The sequence below is a fragment of the Scardinius erythrophthalmus genome (assembly GCF_964197995.2).
Source record: "Scardinius erythrophthalmus genome assembly, chromosome: 20".
In the NCBI taxonomy this organism is placed as follows: domain Eukaryota; kingdom Metazoa; phylum Chordata; class Actinopteri; order Cypriniformes; family Leuciscidae; genus Scardinius; species Scardinius erythrophthalmus.
The window spans coordinates 13,118,575-13,132,971 of NC_138240.1; the positions used below are offsets into that span (position 1 = coordinate 13,118,575).

Below are 14,397 nucleotides of genomic sequence, written 5' to 3' on the forward strand. Positions count from 1 at the left end.
AACGATAGGCCTAATTCAATCTCAGCACTAGTAGCCAGGCTATTAAGTGCTAAGATTTAATTATATCGTTTCATTTTGCAGTGGTTAGGTTGAACGTTAAGATTCAATTAGGGAAATAACTATTAATGAAAGACTTAAAAAAAAAACGACAATACTAGCCGTTGAATGCTGTGTTGTGATCAATCACATTCATAATTTACGGCCTCTGCAGTGCGAGCCGCCTTTAATTTAAACAACAACTCATTATAGGGTAAATATCATATTCGAGTGCATCGTTTAAGATTGTGCTACAAGAATCAGGTAAATTGTGACAGGTTAATGATGTCACTGCTCTACTGCGATCAGTGTCGGTCAATTCATCCAGCTTTTTGCGCACCAAAAACGCCTTATCGACGCGCGTGACGCAACTGACGCTGTTCCGTCGATCTTCCCTCCCTCCGCGCGCGGGCTGTTCCGCTTCCATCACTCTCCTCCCGATTATAGCTATTTCTCCTATCTACGAGCAGGCGACTAACATGGATGTTGCAAATCAGGTAGGGCATTTTTGGTGCAAAAATGATTTTGGTGTATTATTGCTGGGTTTATCATGTACATGTTTTTCGCTTGTCTTTCAGTTATGGTTGATTGTAGACGATGAAGATGCGTTTAGAAATTATTGTGGAAAATGATTATAGGGAGAGGTGCCCTGCTGGTGCTGTCCGTCTGTTCACTGCTACAGTCTTTTTTTCGTGACGTTCTCTATTTTCGTTTTTAATAGGCTACATGATTGACGTTATGATTTTTTGTATAGTATTTGAAGCAGAACTGATGAAGCGCTAGATTTACTAGACGCATTCCTAAAAGGGAATATGCAATTACACAGTTATTAAATAAACATGTAATGGTATGATATTAACATATATTTTGCAATCTTACATTGTGTTTAGTGCGAAAGCGTATCATCAATCCAAAGCGACTGCGCGAGGGCCTTTATAACATGCAGATGCGCTTGTGGAGATGCTCTTTAAAATGGCAGCTGACTTCCATCCCAACACTGTGACTGTGTGACTTTCAGCTCCGAGCTCTGGCCCTTTTGTCTTTTTTAATTTTTTAAATAATATTAGGCAATATAGGCAGGGATCTAGAAATCTGTGCCTAATGAAAATGACACAATCACATATTGGTTATTAATGTATCACATCATCGGATACGCATTTTGCAAGGTGAAGCGAGCTGCGTTCATGTGTAAGCCAATATTACATATTGCAATGAATAATTAAATTGCGGAAAGAGAAGTCCTAAATCGATGTATTGATTTTTTTTTTTCGTATGGTGTTTAAAGGAGGACCATCCTCACGGGCAAACAATGGTGTCGTGTGAAACCGCACCTTCCTACGTCATTAGGTCCGAATAAAATCGGTATCACATACCGCAGGTCTGATGAGCAAATCTTTCCAAATTTCATAATAATGTTGTCATGCTTGAAGTAGAAAGAGCTGGCACAGCTAAGCGCCACATCTAATTCATTTGCCCTCAATGAAGGACCTTGCATTTTCACATTGCTAGAGGCGAACGCCATCAATATCTGTTATTGTTATTATATTTTTTTCCCTTGATTTTGGTGTGCAAAAGGATAACGTTTTTAGAAAAATGTCCATTGCTTGCTGTTTAGTGGCGCTGAGATGGCGGTGACGCGCGCGCAGGCATTTTGGCCGTGATTCAAGGTCCTGGCGACACACCGTTCCCTTCTTTTGCCTCAAGCTTCAGCCATATAGACGTGTATATGAAATATCAATCATTTACGGATTGAAACAATACGTTGTTGTTTTTTTCATCGTGTCACTGCTTGATACAGGTTTTTTGTATTTTCTTGTCGATGCTTTAGCATCAGCAGATGCTATGCGTAGGTTTCAAAAGCTTCAAAATAAATGGGCTCTTATATGAGCGAAGGCCTGTTTGTGTAATGAGTCATCGTGGTGAAGAGTAAACCACATCATACATAACACATTTTTATCTATCATTCTGTCTGACCGTCCAGTCTATCTGTCATCTAACGTTTTCAAATGTTGTTCTTTTGACAGTTGGTTGCCATTGGGCAGTTCAGGGTGCTGAAAGTCCCATTGGGCTTCATCAAAGCGTTACAATGGGTAAGTTCACATTTTACATGTAAATATAGTCAAGTTTTAGTTATTTTCAGCCATTAATTTGGAACCAGAGGTTTAAGCAAAAGTGACAGTAATCTTTATCATGGTGAAATGGCTACTGTCACTTTTCATATGCTGCCTCATTATGTCTACATAATGAATACATAGCCTAAGTGGTATTTATAAATAAAATGTGTATATCAAACATGCATTTACTGTACTGAAGCATTCACCACCAATAGAGTTCACAATACAAATGGGTATAAACCTGTTTCTTCAGTTTGCTTTGGGTCGGGAGTTGAATTTTTAATAGCTGTTACTGGTTACCATTGTGCCATATGCTGAACATTTCTGATTAAACATTAAACATTATATATATATATTTCAGAGGAGATTCCGTTTATTTAATATAATTGTATGAAATATATAAATTACTTTTAAAGGGGTCATGAACTGCATTATTTTATTATTTTTTAATGTTTCAATGGGGTGCACTTATAATGTTAGTATGATTTTTACATAAAAAATGGTCATATTTTAGAAATAAAAGACATTTTTCCTACTCTGATTTTAGAACTCTGACTTGAACGCTCTGTTTGAAGGGGCGTGTCTGTTGTGAGACTTCATTGTAAACACCCACTGCTGTGATTGGCTAACATCTTTGCAAATAGCTAAGTATTACATGTGGAACTTTCTCGAAAACTTTTAGCACATTTTGACTTTTTGCAGCTCTCAAGGTTAACTAATCGTGAACAGTGTTGATTATAGCATTATATTTAGATCTATGGCATTATATTTAGATCGTGACATGAATGGTTGCAGTGATGGGCATTCGGCGCTCACGAATGCTTTCATCGTAACTAACAGTGCAAACACAATGTAAATAAGAGATTTGTTGATTATATCGGGAGTTTTGGCGAGAGTTCAGAACTCAGTCACTGATAAACTCGCGCTGTTTGATTGACATCTCCAGCGATTGTAAAGGTTAGGTTCTTTGATTGCTTTCTATATATAATTTAATCACAGTTTAAATAACAGATTATTTTCATCCTACTAAGAGAAACAAAGTTGACAGTTTAGTCCGGTTTGATTTACTGACACATAAACAACAATAAACGATTTTGAGACAAAGATCATCTGACTGTACATGAATCATTACAAATCAGAAATCACGGGTCACTGGTGACTTTGGTTAGACACGTACACATAATCAGTACAAATCAACGATCAGTAACAAAGCAATAGTGACAATAAAAACATTTTTACTTACATAAGTGTATTTCACCGATCCTGTCGGATCCAATATAGAAGATAAATCATCGTTTTTTAATTTCAGTCTCTCTGCAAATCCAGCGCCAGAAGGAAGGTTCTGCTGCGATTGTTTTTCCACAACCTGGCACTAAACAACATTTTGCACTCTTCAGAGGCATGTTTATCTCTTAGTTGCTCGATCCAGTGTTAGCATCACATCTGTTATTTACCTACTACTTGACATGTGTGAATCAGTGGGCGGGGCTACAGTGGGAACGGGGTAGAAGTAGGCGTTGATTTTCTTCTGCAGAGGCGGTCTTTCACCTAAATAGGCACATTCCAAAACGAGTCATTCTCTGGGCTAGGTTTCAATAAAAGCTGTTTTTGGACTAACAAGGAAGCTTTCAGTTCTGAAACTTACAGGATATTCTTATAATATGATGACCTCTTTTATGTCAAAAGCTACTTTGATTTCTCAATTCATGACCCCTTTAAATAAACTGGCAGCAGTAATACATTTACATTAATGCATTTGGCAGACGCTTTTATCCAAAGCGACTTACATTGCATTTCAAGGTACACATTTACATTCTTATCAGTTCTTGCTTTCCCTGGAAATCGAACCCATGATCTTGGCGTTGCAAGCGCCAACTTATACGCAACTTAATTTTAAAGCATACAAATTCACTTACTGATGTAATTTATTTTGTGTTAAATAGTTTCCCTATTCTGGCTGGCTTTTCTCAGATCTTCCTCTGAATTTTTAGCCTTCACGTTTTGAAGCATTGAATAAAAATAAAGGAGGTTTTACCACAAACATTCATGCAGTTCTTGTACTCAGTAATTTGACATTTGAACATTACATTATATAAAGTTTATTTAAAATGTCCGTAATAATTTTTGTAGCTGTTGTGTTGCATTTATTCGGGCAAAGCCAACAATAAAACTACGCTTAGTGCTGCTTAAAACACTATACGCCTCTGCTTTGTGGTGTCTATAACAAGTATGTTAATCTACGTTTTTTTTTATATAAATATTTTATAAATATTTTTAATATAATCATCATATATAGACCTACAGTTGGAAAGATGCAAGGTTTGTTTCAGAATGCCCACAGTAAATATACAGTGTCAATTTAATAAACTTTTTGTGAAGTCTATTCACAATGAAAGCATCTAAACTGCAGCATATCTAGCAACTTCAAAACAACCAGTATATGCATATATACAATATGATATACGGACTAAATCCAGGTGAAGCTCCAACACAATCTACATACGCCATACCTGAACCTCATACCTGGCGTTTTCAGCTCCTCATTTGCATAAACTAGATTTTTTTCCAAATTTTGAACACTCTCGGACACTGCAAGCCACCACCTGAGCGTGTCTCTTATCTTTCAAGGTATTGATGCCATCTAGTTGTCACACAGTGCTCCTTCACTTTGTGCAGAGTAGAAAATGGCATCATCAAATGACAGGCTACATAGTAAAATGTTGAACAAGACCATTTGTATCCTGTCTGTACTGCACAGGGCACTGCCGTGTGTTTTAATATATTTGTTAAATATTGTATATATTAAATATATATTAAATATGTTTGTTCAAGTAGGCTACACAACATACACAACCATATGCCATAATTGATTAATAGAAAATATCTCTTAAAACTCATCTTTGATCACCAAAATGACATATTTAAAAAAAATTTCCTTGAAAAAAATTCTTCATGCCTTAAAATAGCTTGAATGTAACTCTACACCCTTGCCTCATTTAGTATATGTGGTTCTATGAATATGCAAATTAGCCCCGCCTCCACTCATTCACACCAGCTCCGAGATCCACTCGTTGACGATCACACAGTTGATGTGATTGGTTACAAGGTAGTTTGTGACGTCAGAAACACCAGAAAAACTGCTTTGTGAGACTGTCTTTGGTTCACTGCAATTTTAAGGAGAAAATACTCAGCAATGGTGTTGACTTATGAATTTGCACATGGTTCGTCTTAAAGGGGTGGTATAATATCCTTTTTACAAGATGTAAAATAAGTCTTTGATGTCCACAGAGTGTGTATGTGAAGTTTAAGCTCAAAATACCCCACAGATATTTTTATATAGCATGTTAAAGGGGTCATATAATGCCATTTTTGTACAAGCTAATATGATTCTTTAGGATCTACATTAAAAGTCTGTAATATACTTTAATTAAAAATTCTCATTAGTATTGTAAGAAAACACTCATTTTACCTGGTCAAAAACAGTTCTGTTTTCAGCACGCCGTTTAAGTGCATGTGTCTTTAAATGATAATGAGCTTTGCTCACCCCACCCCTCTCTTCTGTGCGTACACAGTTTGTAACACAATAACCATAACGCGTTGTTCATTATAAACGTGGGATTTATATTGAGTTATATTGAGAACGTCGTACATAGAAAACATGCCTAATGTACCCTGAGTGTAAACAGCCGCATTCATCGTGAAGCGTGCAAGCGATTTGCAAAGATTAATATAAAGATTAATATAAAGGTTAATAAAACGTTACACTCACTTCAGTTATTCTGGAGGTGCAGCAGGAACACGAATAGTTGGTACCGATCCTTTTTTCAGGAGCAGCTTCTTAGCAAAACCAGCTTTATAACGTTACTGACCCTCGTTTGTAAAGCAGTCTGGTGAAATGATTCGCGCAAACATGAAAGCATTGACGTTGATCGTGGGGAATGTTCCCTTAGAAAACAAACTCAGCCACTGCGTCTTCAGCGGTTCGGATTTAGGAACATCGAAATGACTGCTGTGTTCCTTATTACACCCAAGAACAAAACACCACAATCGCTTAGACGCCATTCTGCTCATAGACAGTGCTCCAGCGTATCAACAATGACCGCGCCAGTCCGTGCGGACTGTGATTGACAGCTTGCTCACGAGCGAGGGCGGGTCTGTGTTGAAACGCTGCTGTCAATCAACAATCGTGGGGGGGGTGTCCGACCGTGTGACGTCACACGGTCGAACGGCTTGATTTGAGAGAGCGGAAAACATATAAGAAGATTAAAAAAAACACTGGATGGATTTTTATCATTTTATGATGGTCGTGTACAGGCACTGCCAACACACATTTCAGTACAATCAACTTGTAAAAGTGCATGTACCATTATATGACCCCTTTAAAATTGTCACTTTTTGAGGGTGAGCAAAAACACACAGTTGTCTGTCCCTTTAAATGCAAATGAGCTGCTGCTCCAGACACAGAGGGCGGAGCTTCAACAGCTCATTCTTAGCAGCTTCGATTACGTCAGACAAATATCTAGAGACTCAAGCAGAAGTGACAACATGTAGACAACATTTCTGAATGGTTAGTTGAAGAATTTATGTGTAGCTTATGTGTAGTTGTCTTCTAGTCATTGATTAGCATATTCTGTCATGATAATCTATAAATCGCGTTCCAGGCCGGGGTTTTTGTAAATGTTAGGGTTGGTGATGTCACTAACCCGGGAGGAATGTTGTGTAGTCCCTACCAGCCGTTTGTTGTAGTCTTAAAAAGCAATTACTTGTAAATAAAATATCTCCCTTTTCTTTGAGCTTTGAGCGTCTCAACTTTGCAGATGTTGTTTATGCTCAAACAGCAGCATTACACACTAACTAAAGTTAGAAAAGTGAAATCATAATCAACCACCCCTTTAAAGCATATTAAAAACACCATATAGACATATAAACAACATTAAAAGCTTGATTTTCACCACAGGGGGACTTGAAATTAAATATAACCGTGTCTCGCACTAGAAAAAAAAAACAATTTTAATCATTAAAGATAATTCATCTCTTTATTTATTTATTTATTACAAGTGATTTCATCATATTTATTACATTTTCTCTGTTTAATTGATTCCCTGAATCATGAAACTCAGTTTAGTTAATTTGGGTTGGTTTCTGTCTTTTTTGGGCTTGGTAATATGAGCTGATCTGATTGTGTTTGATTTGATCAGATTTGATTTGTTTGGTCTGTCTTGGTCTGTTTTCGCTTGAGTGACCTGACTCTTTATCATAATTATTTAATAGTCTGTCTTGCTTAGACCTTGTCTGGTATGGTGGATGTGATTATTTGTTCTTTTTAACTTATTTTTTACATGAAGGCTTTTATACTGGTTTCTCCTGGCCTCATTTGACACGTTTGCTTTGTCTTTGTTTAGCATGGTTTATTGTGGCTTGATGTGTTTCTGTTGTTTTCATCTCCTGTCGTGTTGCCTAGGTTCATAACACAGCCCAGCACAGCGATATGACAGATGGCAGAGTATCTCAGTGAAATTTAATAGCTTCATTCTCCATTCAGTCCCTCCGCCAGCCAAAGTCCATAAGTAATCTCTATGACTCAATCTCCCAGATTCAAATCCTGAAAGGAAAAATAATGTGCTTATGTCCATGTCAGCATGCTGGTTTCACATGGTAAAAGATGCTTTTTTTTTTGGTTTATTTAGTCAGTATTTTAATTGCATTGATGCACACCTCCTTCAGTAAACAGTTTCAATGTGTAAAATACGACATTACTGCATTTGCACCTTAAATAAAGCCAAGGAAAATAAATGAACTAATAGAATGTATACTGCAATAACTAAATAAATAAATGAACAGAATCTCCTCTGAAATGTTAATACTGTATTTGTATATGTTTCGTATATTTTCGTATGTATATTTTCGTATGTTTAATCAGTCGCTTTGGATAAAAGCATCTGCCAAATGCATAAATGTAAAACCTCTCTCTCTTTTCCAGGTGTTTGCCATCTTTGCATTCTCCACCTGCGGGAGTTACTCCGGCTCCTTCAGGATGAGCGTGGAGTGCAGGAACAGATCAGACAGTGACCTGAAAATAGATGTGGATTTTGAGTATCCATTCAGGTACTTTAACACCTGTGTGGCCATACCGTAGTTGTTTATTTGTTCATCAATATGCATTTTCTTTTTTAGAAACACAGCTTATAATGCTGTAAAAGCCCTTTGGTGTTTTCAAAGACCCCTTAATATGATGATCCTTTTTCAAAGGGTCCCCCTTCTTAAAGTGCCCCTATTATGCTATTTTAAAGTTTCCTAATGTTGTTTTGGAGACTCCTACGACATCAAAGGTCAAAAAACTGTTTCATTTTCTCATAAAATACATTTGCACATCACCACATTTTCAATAATTCTCAAACGACTTGTCAGATGAATCAATCTCTCTAAATCCTGTTCTAAACTCTGCTCTGGTTGGCCAGACAGCTCAGTCTGTTGTGGCTTTACCTTCACATTGTAGAGCACAGCTTCTCCTCAACATGATGCCATCCAGTATCCACAGGAATCAGCTGCTGGTTTGAGGTTCAGGTTTTCCCTGGTGTCTGCGCGCACAATATGCTAATTTTCGTCTTGACGTCACAACGAAACGGCTTATTACTTGTTTGAAAAACGATTCATTTAATTGAATCAGAGTCGACTTTTGAAAGACAATAACTTTATATATGGTGAACTTTCAGATCTAAAACTTTGCAGGATGTTTTTTATTCACTTAGAGCTATGTTACACACTACATGAAAGGTCATTTTCAAAAATCCATAATAGGGGCCCTTTAAAATATAAATGCAACTATATATCCAAGAACCATTTATATTGTGTGGAACAACAAGTAACATAATATAGTACCATTATATAATACATAATACTATGTATTATCATAAGTTATGTATTGATAATATTATACAAATAAAAAAAAATTCTGAAAAGTTTTTTTTATTAATTAATTTGTTTGTTCCTTCCCTCTTCTTTTTATTATTTATTTATTATTATTTTCTTAAATTTTTTACAGTATTTTTCGCTGAACCCCAGTTTAAAACCCCTATTTCACTGAATCCTAGTGTTTCTGTGCACACTGCTTTTTCAAGTGCTGTTTGCCATCCCAAATACACACTACCAGAACATATGTATTTTTTTTTCTTTTCTTTTTTTCTCATGGTGTGGTATAGTCACTCTAGATTAGTTTAAATGCCTTTGATGTAAATAAGTAAATACTTGCTTCAGTAACCCTGTTGCCCTGTGTCTCTTCCAGGCTCCATCAAGTGTATTTCGATGCCCCCGCCTGCAAGAATGGCCAGACTGAACGTTTCTTCCTGGTCGGGGATTACTCGTCCTCGGCAGAGTTCTTCGTCACCATAGCCGTTTTTGCATTTCTGTATTCCATGGCCGCTCTCAGCATCTATGTCTTTGCCTTTGAGAAGTACCGCGAAAACAATAAAGGACCACTGATTGTGAGTTTTCTTCCATGTTATATAAGCATTAAGGCAGCAGTTTGTTAAATGCTTAGTTCACCCAAACAATTATAAATATTTCATTATTTACTCACCATCATGTCATTCCATGCCTATATGCTAGAAAGGATATTTTTGTGCCATCTCTAAAAATGTCTGAACAAATTTTCAAACAGGTGCTATGTTTATACATAAATTGCTTATTTGAGGTCTGAATAACTATATTCACACCTAAAAAACTCTTAAAACTACATTCCGTGACACAATAACAGTAGTATTTGTAAATTTATAGTGGGTTTGCTCCTCCGCCATTGACGCTCTCTGTGAGAAATGCAGGCAGTATAGATCCGGCAGAAACAAGTGGAGTGATACAAATTGTGAGACTTTTCCGTGTGATATCACATAATAGCAGCATTTTGAATGTTGGGTGAACTATTCATTTAATGTAGCAGCTTAGTGTTTCATACAACCCAAGCCTGTATGTTTTTGGATAATTCTATATGAATAAAATGATTGCAGGATTTTGGCGTGACGTGTGTATTCACCTTCATGTGGCTGGTGAGCTCGGCAGCATGGGCGAAGGGTTTGTCGGATGTCAAGACAGCTACAGACCCAGAGAAGGTTCTGGAACTGATCCCCGCCTGTGAACAGGAAGGCAACCGCTGCCGTGAAGTTCACGACCCCGTCATGTCCGGTCTTAACACTTCTGTGGTGAGTCAGTTCTGCTCAGCTCTATGAGAAATTCCCTTATTAATATACAATTTTTTTTATTTAGTTCACCCCAAAATTAAAATTATCTCATCATTTACTCACCCTCGTGCCATCCCTGATGTGTATGACCTTTTTTTTTTTCAAACAAAAATGGAAAATAATTTTAGGAAAATAATCAATCTCCATATAATGCCATTGAATGGCTGCCACACACAGCGATTAATACCACCCCAGTGGATGAATCAATGTTTTCTGAAGCAAAATGATAGGTGTGTGTAAGTAAAATACTAATATTTTTGAACTTTTTTAATAATAAATTATCGCTTGAAGTAAGTGCGTTGTGAAGTTTGCACGAGAAGTAACATGAAAGCACAGAGGACTGCCACTTCTCACGCAAACTTCACAACGTGCCTACGTTTATGTCAAACTGAACTTGTGAACGCACCTACTGTAGACTGGAAGCAATGATTTATTGTCTCGTCAGACGACATTGATTCATCCACTGGGGTCACATGGATTACCGTCACGATATCTAAATGTGGTTTTTCAAGCATCAACTGTGCGGAACTTATTGCATTATATGGACTCACAGAGATTGATTACTTTCCTAAAAATCTTTATTTGTGTTTATTTGAAAAAGGAAAAGTCATTTACATTGGGGATGGCACGAGGGTGAGTAAAATATTAGGGTGAACTATAATGTCCTTTAATGTCTCTCTTGTGAAATTTTAAACTGCATTGTTAACTGTGTATTTCTCTCCAGGTCTTTGGCTTCCTCAACCTGATCTTGTGGACAGGTAACCTGTGGTTTGTATTCAAGGAGACCGGGATCATTGCACCCTTTATGCGCCAACCGCCTGCCCAAGAGAAGCAGCCCGCCCCTGATTCCTATGGACAGGGAGGTTATGGGCAGCCTGACCCGTACGCCGGCTCCCAGGGAGGCTACCAGCCCGACTACAGCCAGCAAGGCTACAATCAGGGTGGAGAATATGGTCAGGCCGGCTATGAACAGCAGGGGGCACCCACCTCCTTTTCCAACCAGATGTGAGTGAAGAAATATCTGAGGAAGCGGGAGATGGCTGGTGAGTGGAAGGTACGTTTTTGGAGATCTTTTCAAAATGCCTTTTTTATACTGTACATTATATTCAGGGTTTGAAACTTTTTCACCCACTTCCCAAGTTTTCAGTTACCGGCCATTCAGAACCTCAGAACCCCACCACCACCTTCCATTGTAGCATTTTAAACATTTGATTTCAGTTTTTAGTATTTATTTTTAATACTTAACAAAATCATATGCAATTCATATGAACAAAATCATTTGAAATTTGAATATCAGCCATTTATTGGTTATTATCAGCTAGTATTGCCAGTGGTTATTATCAACCCCCACCCCCCAAAAAAAGGAAAAGAAATTAACCAGATTATAGATAATAAAATTTTAACTGCCCACACTGCCCACACTTCAACCGAGGAGAAGTGCATCGTAGCATTTTAAACATTTGATTTCAGTTTTTAGTATTTAATTTTAATACTTAACAAAATCATATGCAATTCATATGAACAAAATCATTTGAAATTTGAATATCAGCCATTTATTGGTTATTATCAGCCAGTATTTTAATATCAGTGTATTCTCTGTCTCCCCACAGAAAGAAGTTGATCGTGTGAATCTATCAGTGTGGTGCCTGAACCCTACCCACAACCCCACACTTCCTGTTTGTGCGTTTGTGCTTACGTCTGTGAAAGATAAGAGGGGTGGGAGGGAGGGGAGGGGGCGGGGCTAATCTAAATCACATACTGAGGGGAGCGGGATAAAGCAGAGGGGTTTTAATGTGCTGTTTATTATTGTGACGTATACAACTAAAAATGTTCGATCAAATTTCAAAACACTTGAATACTGTACCAAAATATGAAAAAGTATATGAATCTTATTGCTATATGAATTTTTAATTGATGATGTTGACAATAGTGATGCTAAACTTGAGAGAATGTATTTGTCTGTGCTGTAAAGATATCATTCTAAACTAATATATATATATATATATATATATATATATATATATATATATATATATATATATAAATATTTCCTAATGATATGTATGGGATTATAACACTGTAGTCTAGTTCAATTTAGAGACCCTAAATGAATACAATAATAACAATAATCACAAAGCCCCACAGAATTTGTTCCTGGTATTTTTTTTTTTTAACTCTGGTGGGTTGTGGTTTGGTACAGTTTGTCCCATTTGTATGTTGACCTCTTTAGTTTTGTTTGGTATTTTGTTGCTTTTTATTTCTTCATGGGTGGGATGGAGCACTAATGTGACCGACACTGAGGCGGTGGGGGGCGTCCAGGGCTACCGTGGGCAGAATCATTCTCAAACTCATGGAGGGACCACATTACTTCAACCAGCAAGCAAAACGGTCAAGGGTATCTCAAAGCATTTCTCATTTCCTGACTGAAAATGTTGACTTTGTTCAATTCTCTCTCTCTCTCTCTCTCTCTCTCTCTCTCTCTTAAATCGTTGTATTATGAAAAGCACATGCATTCTCGGTGCAGAATTAGCATGGTTGTTCATGACACAATGCCTCTGAGTGCTGTGTTGATGTAGTGCTGTTTAAGTTAGAGGATGCTAAAACTAGATATATAAATATATAAATGGATTGGGGTTTCGTTTGTGTTGTGTGAGCACCGAACAGAGAGAATCATTCTTGTGTGTTGAGATGTCAGTAATGTAGATATACATGCCAGTTTCAATTTCATCAATATTTTCCCTTTTCCCTCTCTCAGAAACATATACAATATTACAGGATTTAAGCCTGTGATATTGAGGTATATTTTCAGATGTACATATAAAATATATATATATAAAGTACCTGCACATTCTTTAAACGATATCATGAACTGGTGTAATGTGAAATTTCTATGATTTCCGTCAGAAGATTTCCTGAATGCCAGTTTTGATTATTTTTCTGCCTGATCAATCATTCACTGAAAATGCCAGATGATCAAAAACGGACGGGATAGCTAGACCTCCTGGCTGGAATCAAAGGGGTCATTTAAATTAGCTACGAAATTCACATTTATCATTTGAACCATGTTGAACTGGTGCAATAAAGTCTTAAAGTTATTGTTCTGTATAGTATTCAATCAGTATATATCATATGAGGATGCTGAGTTAATCTAGTAAATGCACCAGATTTGTGTTTCCCCTGAGTTGATAATAATTTTATTCAGGGCTGATGCAGACGTTGTTATGATGAGATTCTTTATATTATTGCATGATCAGATGCTCATAATGCAAGCTTACCCAGACTTGTAACTAACTATCTAATATTTTTTCAAACTCTTTAATTTGCTTGCGACTTTGAGGAAAACCAGGTTTCGCTTTTGGGTAGATGGCCGTCGGCCTGCTAAATATATTAGCGTGTCTCTCCCTCCCTCATTTCCTCTCTCTCTCTTTCTCTCTCTTTCTTTTCCATTCTCTGCTCTGGCCCGCTCTTCTCCTCCTCCAAATGAATATGCTACTCAACTTCTCCGTTGTTAGTGGTGTTTGATATGTCTTGTGAAACTCTCGATGCCTTTGGGTTGTGCTGTATTTAATGTGTATGATATATTCTTAGCGTTTATGAAGATATTGATGAAAATGGTTATGACCATGCTGAAAACTCAATCACCAAAATTATCCAGAAATTCTGTTGTATTGTTCTATGGAATCCATGAAGGAAAAATTCAATAAAGAATAAGTTATCCTGTTGAAAAAGGTTTTTCTTTGCTTCTATGAATTGAAAATTACACAAAAAAATGTGTCAAAACAAAAGAGAATTTTTAATATCTTCTTTATTTACTAACTGAATATTTTTGTTTAACTCTTGTTTGGCTGATAGTTTTGTCCGAAATATATATATATATATTCTGCTTGATATTTTTTTGGAACTTGTGGTACATTTTTCCGGATTCATTGATGAATAAGTTAAAAAGAGCAGCATTTATTCAAAATAGAAAACTTTTCTGATTATATAACTCTTATAAATTATTTAAAAAAAAATCT

General features: G+C 36.8%; 1 protein-coding gene across 2 annotated transcripts; it reads left to right on the forward strand.

Annotated features, from left to right (window-relative positions):
* The first annotated feature begins 495 nt into the window (after positions 1-495).
* On the forward strand, positions 496-12,101 carry sypa (synaptophysin a). Of its 2 annotated transcripts, none has more exons than XM_081348284.1 (7): positions 496-533; positions 2,061-2,126; positions 8,131-8,255; positions 9,433-9,631; positions 10,151-10,342; positions 11,106-11,424; positions 11,992-12,101. In XM_081348284.1, the coding sequence occupies exons 1-6, from the start codon at positions 516-518 to the stop codon at positions 11,388-11,390; spliced, it is 885 nt and encodes a 294-aa protein (XP_081204410.1). In that variant the 5' UTR covers positions 496-515; the 3' UTR covers positions 11,391-11,424; positions 11,992-12,101. The 2 variants fall into 2 exon arrangements, with proteins under 2 accessions (XP_081204410.1, XP_081204409.1); XM_081348283.1 differs by having other exon boundaries at positions 11,106-11,435; positions 11,992-12,088.
* Positions 12,102-14,397: the final 2,296 nt, after the last annotated feature.